This window comes from Clupea harengus, chromosome 10, assembly GCF_900700415.2.
Source record: "Clupea harengus chromosome 10, Ch_v2.0.2, whole genome shotgun sequence".
In the NCBI taxonomy this organism is placed as follows: Eukaryota; Metazoa; Chordata; class Actinopteri; order Clupeiformes; family Clupeidae; genus Clupea; species Clupea harengus.
Genome location: NC_045161.1, coordinates 24,949,332 through 24,968,079, shown reverse-complemented (window position 1 = coordinate 24,968,079; position 18,748 = coordinate 24,949,332). Strand labels below are relative to the sequence as shown.

General features: G+C 48.6%; 1 protein-coding gene across 4 annotated transcripts in view; it reads left to right on the top strand.

Annotated features, from left to right (window-relative positions):
- The window catches only part of nfic (nuclear factor I/C), a 68,528-nt gene that overhangs the window by 26,249 nt on the left and 23,531 nt on the right, over positions 1 to 18,748 (top strand). For 3 of the 4 annotated variants that reach the window (XM_031574546.2, XM_031574548.2, XM_031574545.2), the window contains exons 2-4: positions 12,151 to 12,222; positions 13,586 to 13,660; positions 17,871 to 17,994. In XM_031574546.2, the coding sequence (XP_031430406.1) occupies positions 12,151 to 12,222; positions 13,586 to 13,660; positions 17,871 to 17,994 (271 nt within the window). The remainder of the gene's footprint in view (positions 1 to 12,150; positions 12,223 to 13,585; positions 13,661 to 17,870; positions 17,995 to 18,748) is intronic. The other variant, XM_031574547.2, reaches the window with a different exon arrangement.

Genomic DNA, 18,748 nt, shown 5'->3' with positions numbered 1-18,748 from the left:
ATGTGCTGAGTTTGCAGTTGGACATTGTTACAGTTATAAATAAACATATTGTCAGTCCACTAATTTGTTTTAGATGTATCTGGTTTTGATTTAATTTTTTCCCCCAAACTAAAGTGTTATTTCACAGTCCTGTTTGAATATTAATTCATTGTGTCAGGAAGGGTTTTTGTTTTCCATTCTGTCTATTCCCCAACCCCCTCCCTCAAACCCTTCAGTCCTTGGGTTTGGAGGAACAGTCTAGTAAAAAAAAAATACTATGACCTAACCTGTCTGGCATTCATCTGGTGCACGTTGTGGAGAGTGGAGGTTGGGGATGAACGCACGCAAGCTTCCCCCCCCTAATTCCACTAAATCAGATATGAAATCGGCCTTCTAACGTCCGCCGCGTGTAATCTGCGCCAGGCAGGATCCCGGGCTCGGCTGCGTCGGGGCAGATAATCGCCCCTCCCTCCCGGGCTGAGGGAGACGTGACGTGACGTGTGTAGCATGCCCAGGCCCAGAGCGAGAGACTTCATGGGGCGCGAGGGGTAGATAACCCTCATAACCCTGTCATCCCTCGACAACACTCAACCCACTTAGGGGCAGATTCATGTCGGGGCCTTTGAAGAGAGACTTCCCCTGCCTGTGTGCCTGTCTGCCTGCCTGCCAGTGCGGTACACAGCACCCAGCAAAAACTACATTTGCCTTTTTTTTTTCTTTCTGTCCTCCGAAGGCATTCTTAGGTCGCTGAATTCCAGCACTTGTGGGGTTGTCATCTTTTTTTTAGTATCATTTTTTTTCGCCTTTTTGATTTTCCTCCATACATTCTGCTGCATCACCCTTTGAAAATAAAATGTCCTGCACCTCCATAGTCCAAGAGCTCTCCTCCCTGCGAGGTGAGCCATGCCTGCCTGGCGAGGTCAGAGCCGAGGCTGTCCTGTCCTGTCCTGTCCTGTCCTGTCCTGTCCTGTCCTGTCCTGTCTCAGCAGGGAATCCCTCTTCTGCTGTAGCCCAGGCGCTGGGGATGACACTGCCAAGCCACACGTCCCCAGTCCCCGCTCCAACCGCCCTGGCCTCGGCTCAGCAGCCTGAAACCCGCCAGCAAGTCGGCTCATTTCCACCCGACCCCCCCCCCCCCCATCACTTCTGTCTCTAGAGCCTGGGAGCGTGATCCATTGCCAGAGCCATAGACACAGAGAGAGGGATGGAAAGGAGGACGGAAGAGGGGATAAAATACTGAAACAGAATCATCTTTGAGAGAAATCATGTCATCACTACTGAGTGTGTGTATTTGAGCCAGGGGTGTTTTGATGCTAACACACAACAGGGCTCCCATACAGACACAGAGTCTCCCCTGCCAAAGCCATCCAGAGGCATTCTCTCTCTGTGTGTGTGTGTGTGTGTGTGTGTGTGTGTGTGTGTGTGTGTGTGTGTGTGTGTGTGTGTGTGTGTGTTTGTGTGTTTGTGTGACCCTGTGTTGTGTTGTGTGTCACCTTCATCCTGTGTTCCTGCTCAGCCCCCTCCCTCCTCCATTGTAGTTGTTGCCCGTCATTGTGAGGACACCCAGTGTTGTGATAGGTCTTGGATTAGTCTGGTGGCAAGGCAGTAATGACCCCCCCCATTCATCCCTTTCTCCCCCCCCAAACACCAAGAAAGAAAAACACAAACCGCTCTGGTTGGTTAACAGGCTGCTAGGCCGTCGCTGGCTTTCCTCTTCTCACATGTGGCGTAAACATGCGGCCATGGTGCTGTGGAGCGCTGCGCAAGACCCTCTCAATCTGACTCTAGTTAGCTCTCCACTCCTCTCCCTCTCCCTCTCCCTCTCCCTCTCCCTCTCTCTCTCCCTCTCCCTCTCTCTCTCTCTCTCCCTCTCTCTCTCCCTCTCCCTCTCCCTCTATCCCTTACTCTCGCAGCACTAATCTGCCCGTCATTTTTAATGGACCCGCCAGGTCTCCTCCAAGCACAGAAACACACCACACACACACACACACACACACACACACACACACACACACACACACACACACACACACACACACACACACACATATATATGATGCTACGCTTTCATGTTTCTCAAACCTATGCACACAGACCACATGATATAACCACGCTTAGGCCCAAAGGGGCTTTGAGAAATGGAATGAAAAAAAAAAAAAGATTTCTATCCTTCTTTGTTCCTCTCTTTCCTACTCCCTCCCTCTATCTCTTTTTCTCCATCCTTCTCTCTGAAATAGAAGAGAGAGAAGGTCTGGCTTTGCCTTGCTTCCAGGTTATTCTCTGAGTTTCATTACTACGCTGCAGTAGCAGTAGGTCTCTGAGCCCTGTCCTGCCCCAATGCACCCTCAACTGCCAAACTCGACTTTCACCATAAAGGAGCACATAATCTTTGTATAGTCTTGTGCTGAGGAAACCAATCTCACTCAGGAATTCTGGTACATGTAGTATAGTGTTCATTACAAACGATGTAGTCATGGAAGGATGATGTAGGGAGAAAGTGATGGTTTGGCCATTCATGTTCCACAGGTGGTATTCTGCTAAGGGAGGCAGGCAGCACAAAGGAAACGACACTTTTCTGTGTGTGTGTGTGTGTGTGTGTGTGTGTGTGTGTGTGTGTGTGTGTGTGTGTGTGTGTGTGTGTGTGTGTGTGTGTGTGTGTGTGTGTGTGTGTGTGACTGTCTCTGTACATGTCTGTGTGTACGTGTGTGTGTGTTGTTAGAAGGCAGAGACGTGTGGGGGCAGCACTGGTGAAATGTTTATGTCTGTGGGGAGGCTGCGTGTTGTCCATTGAGGAACTACTGTAGCCCTTATAAATAGGCATGGTTTGCCATCTGCTCACACGGCCTGGCGCGCACGCCTGGCGTTCCAGTAAAAGTCCGCTTGAACTCAGTGGGACTCCGAGGCCAAGGGCGATCAGAGGGGTAGCCGGAGCGCTGACCACAAAGGCAGAGGTCTTTTTTTTCTCTCTCTCTGTTTCACTCTCTCTTTCTCTTTCTCTTTCTCTGTGTCTATGTTTGTCTGCTTCACTCTCTCTCGCTCTCTCTTTCTCTCTCTCTTTCTCCCTGTCTCTGTATTTGTTATGGATATATCACCCAGTTGCCAAGCCAGAAAAGCCCATTTGAAATGGAATATGCGGTGAGGGGAGAAAGGGAGATGGGGGTGTTGGGCGGGTGGGGGTGAGTGGAGGCGGGTGGGGGTGAGTGAGAGCCTGTGCGGTGGTAATTCCTCGCTGTTGAGGGTCCTGGCTGTGGGTAGGCTCCAGCCCCACGGCCTTTTCCAACCCAAACACACTGCGCCGCCCACCCAGGCAGGAGCCGCCCGGTGTTACGGCACAACATAGCACTATGCCGCACCGTGCAACGGCACCACGCAGGGCAAGGCAGGGCAGGGCAGGGCAGTCTAGCTGCCCCTGTTTGCCCTATCTACCCCTCCGCTGCTGGGGGAAGCTACTGCCGCAGGAAGGAGAAGGAGAGCGGGGGGGGGGGGAGTATGTAGAGCATGTGAAATACTGCACTACATAAACATTGCAATGCATGCGTGTAGGTCTCCCATGATGGGCCAGAATGATAGGATGTTATCTCCAAGGTCCGTTTTAAATTGAGGCTAGAGGACAGGAGAGGAGAGGAGGTAACTATCGCAGCCAGCATCTTATACCAACACATCTCAGCTTATCTTCTCCGGTTCTCACCCTCCTGCGCTGCCCATAACCATATGCAACAAACATGTTTGCGTGTGCGTGTGTGTTTGTGCGTATGTTTGTGTACGTGTGCGCGCGAGCGTGAGAGAGAGAGAAAGAAAGAGCGTGTGTATGTTTGTGTGTGTGTGTGCGTGTGTGTTTTATCATTTATTATTATTTCATGTGAGAGTGCACTGCTGTATGGGCCCTTGCAAATGACATGTTGGGCTCAAATTGCAGGGAGAGATCTTTATAGCCAATCCAAAGGGGCTGGTGGGTGGTTTAAGCCGTATTATATAAATATATATTTTAATATGTCTATGAAATCCGTCCAAAAATAACTTGAAAAGAACACGGCGTTCGCATCTGGTTTTTATATTGTGGCTTGTGGAAAAGCCGGGAAAGTAGAGTTTTATAATTCTGTACGCACAATACGAGCAAGGCCTCCTCACTGGCTGTTAAAGGAGAAGGGACCAATCAGAGTTGTTGTTTAAGTGTCCTCTGCGCTGGAGTTGGATGACCCCTGACCTCCTGTTGCACAGCACAGCACGGGGCTGACAGGTCTAATTGGAGTCGGGAGATTCCTCAACTCTGTCCGTGGAAGTTGAACCATTCCGCGCCGCTCGCAAGAAATACGGTTTTCCGTTACTTTCTGGCCGATGTGGGAGTTCGGAGTCAGATTACTTTCCTCGGTTCACTATTATTTTCAGTAGGTGTTGCGTGTGTATCTCATGTCAATGCGTGTGTGTGTGTGTGTGTATGTGTATGTGTATGTGTATGTGTATGTGTATGCGCATGCGTGCATAGCGTAGCTTTAGGCCTGTGTGTGTTTAAGCGTGTGAGATCTGGGCTCATGTCTGCTGGTATTTAAGGATAGTGTGTATACACTGCACACACCTGCGCCCTTCATCGGGGCGGTACCCTCGTGAGCAGCCCCCTCGCCCTCCTCAGCTGGCAGCGATTTGCCCCCGGCGCCCCGCTAGAGCGGCAGGGCCTCATGTGTGTTATTACTGCCACGCTAAAGACCCTCTGCCACATGAGGCCACCGGCACCCACAGAAGGACAGCTGGACCAATTACCAGAACCCGCTATTTTCACACACACACGCACACACACACACACACACACACACACACACACACACACATACACACACACACACACACACACACACACACACACACACTCCTCACCACGCCCTCTTCCTGGAATCCTAAGGCGGGAGAGAAAGATGGGGTGAAAACAGTGTTTTGGCTCCTGCAGCTGCGTGGCATATTTCTTTTCCATTGACATATTTTCTTTTTCGGTTTGTGTCTGTGTGGTTATGTGTGTGTGTGTTTGTGTGGGTGTGTGTGTGTGTATGTGCCAGGGAGAGAGAGAGAGAGAGGGAGAGATGCTGGACTTCTTGGTTTTGCCTGTTTTGGCTCATTTAAGGGCACTGAAGTATGTCTTTTGACATCCTCTCAACAAACGGACTTTGGTTCTAGCTTTCTCTCTCTCTCTCATTCTCTCTCTCTCTCTCTCTTTCTTTCCCCCTCTCCCCCCATTCGACCTCCACTGCTTACCCATTCTTTCTTACTAGTCATCTTTTCATTTCTCTCCTATTCAGCTCTGTATGTCAGCCTGTGTTGTGCTTTATGGTGTGTGATTGCCGTTTTATCAGGCACAGAGCTGTGCAGTCTGTTTGGTGACTGTGACCTAAGACTCAACCCCCCCCCGCACACACACACACAGACACACAGACACACACACACACACACACACACACACACACACTCTCTCACACACACACACACACACACACACACACACACACACACACACACACACACACTCTCTCTCTCTCTCTCTCACACACACACACACACACACACACACACACACACACACACACACACTATCTCCTTTGCCTGACTCTTATATAGGACAGCGCAGGGCTGGAGCCCATAAAACGATGGCTGCATTAAGTTAACGTCAGTGCCGCAGAGCTACTGCCATTCTCCCGAGCTCAGCACATTTTGCGAATGAATTAAACGGAGAATGCCTCTAAAGCTGACGGAGGGCCTCGGAAATTCTGCAAGACACTCGCCGCTGTATAATCAGAGCTGAGGCGCAGTGTGTGTGTGTGTGTGTGTGTGCATGTGTGTGTGTTCGTGTGTGTGGGAGAGTTTGAGTGCATATGTGTGTATGGGTGAGTGTGCTGGTGTGGGTGTGTGTGTGCATGTGTATATGTGCGTGCATGTGGATGGTGTGCATATGTGTGTGTAAGTGGATGATGTGCATTTGTGTGTGGATGTGTGCGTCAGTGTGTGTGAGTGTGTGTGTGAGTGTGTTTACACACACCCTAAAGCAGTACAAACTTTTACTTTGAAACCTAGAAAGCAGGATTAGATTTGTTTAGTCAGCAGCTGTTTACACATGGTTCATCTTACCTCATGAGAGAGTTATGTCTGATATACACACTCTGGGGTGTAAGCCCTTTTCCAAATGAATATGGTTGGGAATATGAAAACAGCACAGCTAAGCTCATGGATAAGTGCTGTAACAATAGAAAAATGAAATGAAATATGCAGTGAATACACTAATGACGTATGTAATGAGTCTAATTTGAATATTCAAAAATTAAAATGAATTAATCTGGGTGATTCTTTTATGCATGAAGCGTTACAAAAGGTTAAAATGTCTTCCTTTGTCTTGTGCATGTTTTGCAGTGCTCTGAGATAGAAATTACACGCACAGTCAGGAGTGTTTGGCTTCGAGGAGAGTGTGTAGGACTGGTCGATAAGTCTACTTCAGATGGTTTTCTAGCCACACAGGGAGAGAAAAATCGAAGAGAGAAATGGGACTGTCTCAGGCAGCTTCTGAGTAATGCCCTCTGCAATTGCTACATCCACGGCATGGTGAAATTTGAAATTAGATCGGAGATCAGAAATTGATTAGCGTTGCGGCGGGAAGGGTAGCTGGGGGACAGAAATGGGAGAGAATGCAAGACAGAGAGGAGATGGAGTGGAGTGGAAGAGAGAGAGAGAGAGAGAGAGGGAGGGAGAGATAGAGGGAGCCAGAGGGAGAGAGAGAGAGAGCCAGAGAGAGAGAGACAGAGAGAGAGAGATGGAGTGGAGTGGAGAAGAGAGAGAGAGAGAGAGAGAGAGAAGGAGAGAGAGAGACAGAGAGAGAGAGAGAGAGAGAGACTACAAGAAAGCCTCGGCTGCATCAAGGCAGCCAGTCGGCACGCTGTAGACATAGACGTCACAAGCCTTGAGTCACAACAGCAGCATACTGAGGCCTACAATTTAAACAAACTACAACAGCCGAGGAATAGCAGAGGAAGGACTGAGTTCAGTATTAATATCAGATCCTTACTCGTCATGGCAGGTGCATGAGTGGCTCTCGCGTGCGTTGGGAAAGTTTGAAACCTTGTAGCTAGAATATGTTTTAATCACAAAGCTAAATGTCATTAGACTGTGTGCATTTATTTCATGGCGTGTGCATTGTCGGTTCATTGCCTCAGTGAGTACCTGGAAAGGAGAAGAAGTTACATTGAGAAGTGATTGTGGAAGGAATGGGTCTGAGATATCAAAGCTGCTCTGCTCTCAATGTTCCTTCTTTTGCATCGAAGCCAGACAGAAGGCAGATAAAAAACTTTGGCCTGCCTTAGCCAGCAGTGGCACGGAGTGCATTACTTACAGCAGCTTGTTACGAACTGCAGAGATGCTATCAGGTCTGAATTGGGTTTGGATTGAGTTCTCAGCTTGCTCCAGTCCTGTTTGAGGCACTGAGACCAATTTTCTGCGGGCGCACAAGATTGCCTCACTTTCGACTGTTGTAATCAGTGGCAGAAAGGCTGGCGCGTGGTACTGGATGTGGTACTGGGCCAGCACTGAAGAAGATGAAGAGGGAGTGGAGATGAAGAAGTACTTGCTGTAATATTTGCTATGTCGAGTAAAAAAATGAAATGATGTGTGATTCATCCCGAAATTCCATTTGGCAACGTTAAAGGAACAGGCAGCTCATAATTGTTTCAATATTTTGGCTCGGGCCGCAAACGCAATGCCACATCATTTCTGGGTTTCTTGTTTTCCCGTAGCCTCCGCGGCTGGCGAAATCGCACCTCTCCCTCTCGGTGAATGACGGCGGGGGGGGGGGTTGAGGGAAGGAAGGAGAGTGGGTCGGTACAATGCCAAAGGTTGTCTTACCGAATCAGCGGTGGCATTGGGCAGAATGAAAAAAGACAGGCCTCGCCGCCGACGCTCTGCTCTGTGCGTTCACCGAATCGTCCGCCACGGCCATTTTACCTCCCTTCCCCTCCTCCAGCGCTCGTAATCACCCACCTTAATCAGTACTTGGCCGCAGGCACTTGGGGTATTTAATGTCACAGTGATTAAATGAAAGAAAATACTCAAATAGAAATACACAGTCGCAAAGGCAATCTCACTCGTTTTTCACTCTTCTCTTTCTTTTCAAGAGGCTTAATGCCCTCGTTACAGGCAGGAAAATTGCCATATATTCTCAACAGTATTGGCCCGAGTTGTGAGACCGTGCCTGTGTGAGTGAGTGAGCGAGAGAGCGAGCGAGTGAGCGAGAGAGCGAGCGAGCGAGCGAGTAAGCGGCGGCGGGCAGTAAAATGTAACGAGATGCCGTGCCCATCGCGCTGCAGGGCGAGCAGGCGCCCCTGTGGGCAGAGGGGGATTGTGGGCGAACCGGGTTTCACTCCTTCGGTCCGCCCTCATGGCTCCTAATGCATCCCTGTGTTGTTATTTAGCTCTTAGTCACTCTAATTGCTGACTACGTATGAAGGAATGTCTCTCGTTAGGTCACTTCCACAAGCCGAGAAACTTTCTCTTCTCTTTCCCTCCCACTCATCACTCCCGCCCTTCTTCTTCTCCTTTCTCTTTCCCTTCTCTCTCCTTCTGTCTATCTCTCTGCCTCTCTCTCTTTCTCTCTCTTTCCCCCCTCTCCCTCCCCCTTCTCTTTATTTCTGTGCCCCAGAGAGCCGTGCCAACCTTTTTTTTACTGGCGTTCCTAAGCCTCTCTCCCTTTCCGTCTTTCAGCTGAACGGGGTGACTTGGCACAGGGGCATACTGGCACTCTTCAACAGGGTTTGTTGTACTTTGTGTGTTCTTGAGAGAGAGTGAGGCTGGGAGAGAGAGAGAGAGCGAGAGAAAGTGAGAGTGAGAGAGAGGAAGAGAGAGAGAGGGAGACAGAGAGAGAGGGAGACGGGAGAAAGAGCAATCTAAAATGGCTGCCAACGGCAAACTCCTCTGCACATGAAATGTCTGCCAAAAAAAAACTGCTGTGCCGTTGAACGATCCCTGGCCAGAAAAATAACTTGCGCAAAGAAAAATAGCAACAACAACAACTTCAAACGCTCGAAGACGTATAAAGTTATTAGTTTGCCTCCGCAGAAGAACTTAGAAAGCACACGAGAGAAACAGGATCGGATCAAAGTGCCTCTCAGACCAAAGATCAGGTCACACAGCCAGCTCTGAAAAAGGAAATATCTTTCAAGGCATCTGGTCAGACATAGGTCAATACGTTTCTTCCCTCACTCCCAGCACAACAAGAAAGGAGCCGCTAGTCTCCTTACAACCCACACCACTCTAGCTGTTATCATTCCACTCTGACAATTGAGTTGATAATCATAGGTTTGAAGATTGCGGTGAGAGACTTGTTTATTTGACATTATTGTCTACATTATTTATATGCTACATATAATTAGATTCCTTTTCATATTTTAGCCAGTTTTTCAGATATCACATTTCAGTCAAACCACATTTATGGGCAGATTTAGAGCCACTGATTTATTTCGTCTTTTGTTTTGTGTTTTTGCCATTACAAGGCTGATGATGCGCTGGAATATATGAACGCCAAAAGCTCCCCACTCCCTCCTCTCCACACACACACACACACACACACACACACATAATCCTCTTCTCTAACCCTGCTTCTCTGCCTCTCTTTCTCCTCCTTTCTCTCCAGCCCTCTTTGCCAAGGAGTTTAGTATAAGGGCTGCTCTCCACACACACACACACACACACACACACACACACACACACACACACACACACACACACACACACACACACACACACACACACACACACACACACACACACACACACACACACCAAGGAGTTTAGTATAAGGGCTGCTTGCCTAGACACCACTGCAGCTCTTGGCAGGATCGCCCTGGATACTGAAGATAGTGTAGAAGCAGAGTTGCCATTGGACGGCTTCCCTCTGCTTCTCTGGCAGAGCGCCCCTCTTGGCTCTGCCGGAGTCCTGACAATGATGGACGTGTTTGTTTATCTTTGTTGTTTTCTCGTTCTTCTTTATCCCCGTGTCCTCAACGTAAATTAGCTGCAGCTTCTAAAAGGGTCAAGCGCCATCTCAATCTGGCTCTTTACGATACCTCCGTTGCCCCTGTATGGCATGCCAATCCCTCAGGGGCCCAAGGGCGCTGGTGTCATGGTCCCACTTCTCGCCGTTGGCAGTTTCAACAGTGACAGGGCCTCAAAAATAAAGTGACACATAAAATTCAATACAAATAATATTAAATAATTTATAATTTTCCAAAAGGCTGAAGTCAGCTAATATGCACGTGCACACACTTGTGTACACTAGGATGACATGGGAGTGGATATTCACCCCTTTCCCATCCCTCTCCAACTAAAATACTTTCCTGTCCCAATCCCATGACAGAATAAAACAAAAATTCCGGTCCCGTCCCAATCCGGGAAGAATGACTCACAATGCAATGATTTTGATGTTCTCAAAACCCTCAAAATGGCAACGTTTATTATTCGCACCGTTTGGCCAGTGCATTGACTTGAGACTTGACCACCTCTGTGACCCAAGGCTATAGTGTGAGACGCAGGACTATAGTGTGAGACGCGGAACTATAGTGTGAGACGCAGGACTATAGTGTGAGACCCAGGACTATAGTGTGAGATGCAGGACTATAGTGTGAGACCCAGGACTATAGTGTGAGACCCAGCCAGTACTAGAGTGTGAGACGCAGGACTATAGTGTGAGACCCAGGACTATAGTGTGAGACGCAGGACTATAGTGTGAGACCCAGGACTATAGTGTGAGACGCAGGACTATAGTGTGAGACGCAGGACTATAGTGTGAGACGCAGAACTATAGTGTGAGACGCAGGACTATAGTGTGAGACGCAGAACTATAGTGTGAGACCCAGGACTATAGTGTGAGACGCAGGACTATAGTGTGAGACGCAGGACTATAGTGTGAGACGCAGAACTATAGTGTGAGACCCAGCCAGGACTAGAGTGTGAGACGCAGGACTATAGTGTGAGACGCAGAACTATAGTGTGAGACCCAGCCAGGACTAGAGTGTGAGACGCAGGACTATAGTGTGTCACCCAGCCAGAACTAAAGTGTGAAGTTCATAGCAATGTGTTCCATCAGCGGCCACTGGATGCAGCCCAGCCAGATCCTTTGAAGTGCCTGTGGAGTGCCGCCTATCTGATAGCAGAGAGAGAGAGAGAGAGAGAGAGAGAGAGAGAGAGGGAAAGTAGTATTTATTTATCTTGCTTAGGTTTTTACTGTTGTTTCACTTTGAACTGCGGCCAGAATCCCTTGTGGTGAGCCTACCACTCTCAAGTTCCACATGACTAAATCACTGCACAGGCTTGCTCAGCCGCCACATGCTTACTTACTTACTGCATCTGCATATGCCAGCAGCGGCCAGAGGGGAGTGCACACAAATACTAGTCGGGTTTTATGGTTGGATTAAGTTGCATTGTCACCGTGGTGCTGCTTTGCTATATTCAAACTTTGGCAACACAGTTGCCTCGGTCTGCCAAGGCGGCCATTTTGAAATACGGCTAATCAAACGAGTTGGTGAACTTTATTAATGTTTACCATCTCTGAAGGCATTTTCTTTCCACTTTCATTATTAGTTCTATGAATATGAATGAACTTCATTTCTGCTTTTAATGTAACCCTCTACTGCCAGACTCATAAACAGGGGAAAACAGTGCATGTTTATTTGCATTTGTTGTTTCACTAAGCCTGTCTGTGGATTCACTAACTACAGCCAGATGAAGCCATTCCTCTCTGTCTAAATGAACGGTTTCCAGACCATGGCTGACTCTTGAACTGATCTTGTCCTGATCTAGCCCTGATCTAGCCTTGATCTAGCCCTGATCTAGCCCTCATCTAGTCCTGATCTAGCCCTGATATAGCCCTGATCTAGTCTTAATATAGTCTTGATCTAGCCTTGATCTAGCCTTGATCTAGCCTTGATCTAGCCCTGATCTAGCCCTGATCTAGTCCTGATATAGTCCTGATCTAGCCCTGATCAGCATCAGATCTGCTTCAGGGTCAGCTGCTGTGTATATGGTTCAGACACACTGCATGACAGAAACGACCATAGGGGCTCCCAGTCAGTCCTCGCTCTGTCCAGCTGCCTGTCCTGTGTCGCCTCTGTGAGAGTCCACTGCTGATCTACTGTTCCTCTCCCCTACGCCCAGAGTCGGAGCAAAGCAGTAGCCCCCGCACCGGCATTGGGTCTGACCAGGAGGACAGCAGAGCCCCCACCATGGGTAAGACAGCTGGACCCTGAACCTGCATGCCCTCACATTATCTCAGCCAACACACATATGGGGATGCCTAGGGTTACATCAAATTTAACATGGGCCTTCTTTATTTTTATATGCATACATACAAAACAAAAACAAGAACTAAAGCAGTGGTTTTAATCCAGAGTCTTACTTCATGGTGGTCTTACTGTAACATTTGACATTGTTAGGTCCTTAATGCTTTTGACATTGTTCTGAAGTGTCCCTCAAAAGTTCTCCTCCAACAGTGCTCCTTGAAAAGCATGACCTTAGTGATTAAAGAAACACCTTGAGTTTAGATGTTGTGAAACAGAGCTCTTTTTTTTAAGGAACATTCAGTACAATGCTCTCCACACAGTACGGTCAGCATTAACATACTGTACATGGGACCAGGAGAAACTTGAGTGACTGGGGTCAAATAAATGTTACCAGGATTCCCGCAGATATGTAGAAACACCGAGATTTCTCACAGTCATCAGTTTGCATTCAACCCTTTCCCTCTTTGCCTCCAAACACTCCACATGTCTTTACACCCACACAGTTCCTGCCAGCAACTGTCAAAACATGCAGAAGAATTATGCTAACAGGCTAAGCAGTATGCTAAGCTAACAGAGTGCGAGACAGCAATGAATGCCTCACCAGGTGTCTTGGGGTGTCTTATTCCCCACAGTACAGTGTGATATCTTTAGCAGTGGCTAACGCTATGTGAGCTACCAATGCAGTGTACTGTTGAGCTCCACTGACTGGTCTGTGCTCCACTCAGTTATGTGCAGGAGTCTCTTTGTCCTGTCACATCCTTGCTCCCAGTACCTGGCTGTCACCCCAGGCTCTCTGCCACTCACAGTTTATATGGCTCATGTGATCGCTGTTTTGCTGCTGATGACACAAGCTGGTGTAGAAAAGGAAGGTACCAGTTCATTAAGGAAAACAGAGCAGGAAAGAGAATGGCCTGTGCTGGCCTTGCTCATGAGACCTTCAGCGCCCCCTATAGGCCATAAGGTTGTTCTTGATTACCCACATAACCTTTGATTGTTGGTCTGGTTTTGTTGGAGTTTATTTATTTATTTGTGTGTGTGTGTGTGTGTGTGTGTGTGTGTGTGTGTATGAGAGAGAGAGAGAGAGAGAGAGAGAGCATGTGCATGGAACGGAATTTGTGATATTAAGCTTGAATTTTTCTGTGATGTGACTGTTTTCATGACTTAGTTCCATCTTTGTTTTTCTCTCTCTCTTCCTCTCTCGCTCTCTCTCCCTATCTCTCTCTCTCTCCCTCTCTCTATTTCTCTCTCCCTCTCTCTCTCTCTCCCACCCTCACCGTCTCTTGCTCCCCAACTCTTCCCCTTCTCTTCAGATACCCCTGAGTTCCAGGACAGCTTTGTGACGTCTGGGGTGTTCAATGTAACAGAACTGGTGCAAGTGTCAAGAAGTAAGATACCTTCTCCCTCATTTTGTGTCTTTATGCCTTTCCTCAGTACATTTATATACGCAATATAACAGGATTAACACATTGATGAAAATATTAGAAAATATTAGTTCTATACAGCCTGGTATAAATTAAAAGATAATGTTCAGATAATATGCAGTATAGTATACAGTACATGTGTATGTATGTATGTATGTATGTATGTGCGTATGTATGTATGTATGTGCATATATATGTATGTGTGTGTATATGTATGTATGTATGTGGGTATGTATGTATGTATGTATTTGTGTGTTTATGTATTTTGTGTGTGTATGTGTGCGTGTGTGTGCGTGCGTGCGTGAGTGTGTGTGTGTGTGTGTGTGTGTGTGTATGTGTGTGTGTGTCTGTGTGTTAAGTGTAATTCTCTTGTAAACTCTGTAATTCCTGGTGACTTTATGTCTGCACTCACAATACAAGCTAGTAACCCGCCTCTGTAATTCTATCAATTATGCAGTAGCAGTCCCAGCCCCAGCAGCTGAGCGTCTGACTGTTTTATTTTAGCGTGAAGCAGGTAGCGACTGGTAACTTGTGAAACCAATGGTGGAGTGAGAAATAAACCCACGGGTGGCAGAGGGGACGGATGCTAAGGGTCTTACTGAAAATCCAGACCCGGGGATTATAACGAGAGGCCGTGAAATCCACTTAGCTCGCTAATCGCTGGCGGTACACAGCGGGCGGACCTCTGCTCACTGTCAAACCTGTCCTGATGTTTTGACTCGGAGCACAAACACGGCTCCACAACGTAGCGGACACCACATGTTGTTTACCGATCCTGCCGCGGTTGTGAGCTTCGCGTGTGTCCTGCCCTGCTCTCTCTCTCTCTAAATGCTACGGTTGGCCCGTGGGCCGCCGCTCTCGTACGGAAGAGGATTTCTGGGAACTGCGAGGGCTTTGTGGTGTTTCACAATACAGCTCAGGGCAAAGCAAAAGCCTCCCCGCACCCAGCCTTGCCAGACAGGCCTGCTCACCTGTAACGGCACTGTTTACCCAGAGACTGTGAGCACAGCTGTGTGTGTGTGTGTGTGTGTGTGTGTGTGTGTGTGTGTGTGTGTGTGTGTGTGTGTGTGTGTGGGTGGGCTGGCCTTCGGTGGCAGCGTTAGCATCAGTTTTGGTTAATTGAGGCTTCACACACACACACACACACACACACACACACACACACACACACACACACACACACACAAACACACACACACACAAACATACACACAAACACATACACATACACATACACTCACACACAAACACACACACACACACACACATTAATTTACTTTACTATATATTCATACACTTAAACTCACATACATAGCCAGGCCTATCTGTGTGAATACACTACTGGAGCCAAAGAGGGCAGACTGTCCTCTTATTCACCACCTAAGACATTGGGTACCCGCTCAGGCCCCTACTCTCATGAATGTACCTATACATCCCAGCGTCCCTCTGCCGACAGCCTTAATAGAAGCTGACAGGCTTTCATGGGAAGTGCAGCAAGCTTTTGCCAGTAGGTCACGTCTGTCACCTGTTGTTGATCACAGTGAGTGAGAGGAATAATTCACTCCATCATGACACACTTCTTCCGACACACACACAGATAAATACTTCTGTCAAATGACTGATTTGCGGATCATTATGGTTGTGTGTGTTTTCAGGAGAGTTCATAATCCACCTGCCGCATTGGTCTCGGTGCTGTTCCTGTCAGCCCGTGATTGATAAATGGGCAGCCCAATGAGATGTTTTACGCATCTATTAGCCAGCTGTCAGCCAACGTCCCACTGGAGAGCAGGGCCCGGCGTCCGCTCCTGATTAGGTCACGTTTCCTTTCTCAAATATCAGCCTCCTCAGGAGGAGAGCGCTACCACCTGTGTCTCTGGTGCATCGAAACTAGTCCAGCCGTGCCTGTGTGTGTATGCATGCATACCTCTCTCCTCTTTCTCCTCCATTGCTGACATCCACAACCCTAAGCCTCCTCTCCTCCTGCTGTGTGTTGTCCCAGGAAGGACTCAAGAAGATGGGTCTCCCTTCTGCTCGGTTCTGCTCAAAGTTTCATCCTGTTAACAGCCTGAGAGTTCATCCTAGCCTCTGTGCTTGCTTCAGGAGGTTCAGGCCCTGGGCCCCATGAAGCACCTCGAGGCAATGCTCATTCTTAATGGTGCTATTAACAGTAAAATGAAAAAAGAATTGAGTTGAATTCGATTGAGTTGAGTTGAATTGGCAGTGGGTCAGAGACCCGGTGATGTGTGGTGTTACCGCTCCCCTCAGGTGTCTGCGGCTGAGCCCTCGCCCAGGAGGCCTCAGACACTGCGGCTTGCATAATCAGTTATTTTAACTAGCACATTACTGTTAAACGCTTCCGTTTTGCTTGTTTAGGCTTTCGTTCGGGGATGCGATTTCCTATGAGACGTGTAGTTGCCTAGCGCTCAGCGATGAGCTCTCCGTCGACCTACTTTCCCCCTACTTTCTCCCCCCCCCCCCAACTTTTAATTAAAAATAAACTGGGGAAAATATTGTAATCCTGGCTAAACAAGGCTCGGTTGAGGCCTCGCTTGCTGCTAGGTGTTCTCTCTCCTCTCTTTCCCCCTCCTGCAAGGTGAATAGGAAGACGTGTTTTTTTTTCTTAAATGTTTCGCTGCATGAATTCTCTCTTTGTCTGGCTCAGTGTGGTTGTGTGTGTGTGTGAGGCTCGGTGGGGTTGTGTGTGTGTGTGTGTGTGTGTGTGTGTGTGTGTGTGTGTGTGTGTGTTAGGCTCGGTGTGGTTGTGTGTGTGTGTGAGGCTCGGTGTGGTTGTGTGTGTGTGTGTGTGAGGCTCGGTTTGGTTGTGTGCGTGGCGAAACCAGGAGAGATTGATCGCCTCAGGATGTGCGCTGACGACACACTGCCGTTAATAGGCATACCTGCCCTAACAAATGGGCCATTGTTCTCATTGTCTCTCTCTCACTCTATGGTGTGCTCTCTCTCTCTCTTCTCTCTTTCTCTCTCTCTCCTTCTCTTCTCTCTCTCTCCTTCTCTTCGCTCTCTCGCTCCTTCTCTTCTCTCTTTCTCTCCTTCTCTTCTCGCTCTCTCTCTCTTTGTGGTGCTTTCTCTCTGGCTTTGCTCACTCTTTCTCTTCACTCTCCCTCTCTCTCTCATCGCTGTCGCTCTCTCTCTCTCTTCTATCTCTAGCTGTTTTTGTCTTTTGCTCTCTCTCTCTCTCAACAGCACTCTGTCTCCCATGCTTTCTTTCTCTCTCTCTCTCTCTCTTCTGTCTCTCTCTCTTCTGTCTCTCTCTCTTTCTATCCATGCTTCTCTCTTTCTTTGCACTTCTCTGTCAGTGCAGGCACAGGCACAGGCACAGACAGTAGTATGCCCAGGGTTAATGCAGAGAGGCAGGTGAGGTGGAGCGCTTTAGAGTGGGGTGTGGTGGCAGCATTAGCTGCAACATGAGATGGATAAACTGGAGTGAACTCGTGATTCGTGGTGACACGGATCTCTAGCTCTTGCGTACAGCCCGCTGCATTGGCTGTAATGTTGAGTGGTGTTGTTGTCCGGAGTGCTTGGCAGAACGTTTTTTTTGTTTTTTTTCCATGGAGCTGGGTTTCCAGTTTGTAGGGTTCCATAGGCAGTCATTACAAGCAAACAGACAGACAGACAGACAGAGACACAAACAACTACAGAGGCTGTAATTTGAACTTCGGCCCTGGCTGCATAGTTGGCGTTCTAGAGGAGGTTGAGGAGCCTAAGAGTGCTGGAGATGCATCAGCTTTTCTGCACTTTATCCCAGATGACCTGCTACAAGACAGAAGGCTCATCCATAAAACACACACACACACACACACACACACACACACACACACACACACACAGACACATTTGTATTTGTGTGTTTGTGTGAGCATATTGTGTGTATGTGTTGGTGGATGTATGAGCATGTTGGTACTTGTACTGTATGTGTGTGTGTGCCTGTGTGCCCATGTGGGTGAGAACATGTTGGTGTATATACATGTGAGCTTGTGTGTGTGTGTGTGTGTTGGTGTATATACAGTACATGTGAGGTTGTGTGTGTGTGTGTGTGTGTGTGTGTGTGTGTGTGTGTGTGTTGGTGTATATACATGTGAGGTTGTGTGTGTGTGTGAGTGTGTGTGTTGTCAGGTATTGATTGAGTGCTGCTCTCTTGTTTCTCTCCTGTGAGCAGCTCCGGTGGTGACGAGCTCCGGTCCCAACTTCTCCCTGGGGGAGCTGCAAGGCCACCTGGCCTACGACCTCAACCCGTCAGGGGTCGGCATGAGGAGGACCCTCCCCAGCACGTCCTCCAGCGGGTAAGGCAGCCCACACACACACACACGCACCTAATCACAAACTCACACACACACACACACACACACACACAGGCAGGTACAAACACACACACACACACACACACACACACACACACACACACAAACTCACACACACACACACACTCACAAACAATGAGCAGTCCTCCAGCAGTTAAGGCAGCCAACGTGTACGCATATGGAAACACAAACGTACAACCCACGCACACGCACACGCACACGCACACGAACACGCACAACCACTCACATAGGTTGTTGCATACACTCAGACACACAACCACTCACATAGGTTGTTGCATACACACAAACACACAAAAGCTCACCTGTGTACCAACTCTTACATTATTAAGATACACACATACACAGTCGTCCATTCCATCCCATCTATCAGATGCCACAGATGCCTCTGCTCCCGTCTGTGGCACAGAATCTGATTGATGATCGCCGCGGTGATGGTGTCCACGCGTACCGTACTGTGTACCGCCTGGAGCTCCCACGACAGCCGGCACAGTGCATGCTACTCACAGATGCCACATTAGCAAACAATAGCCTGGCCATACGCCCGTCCCCGCCCGGCCTGGCTCTCAGCCCCGGCCCTGCCAGATGAACCGTGTCCGAGAGCCAGCTCAGCGTCCCGGAGGGGGGGGGGAGAGGACTCGATCGAGGCCAGAGCTCCGACCGCTGCGCCACTCGAAGTGACGCGAGGCCTTGCAGTGGTACTGCAGATCTAGGAGGA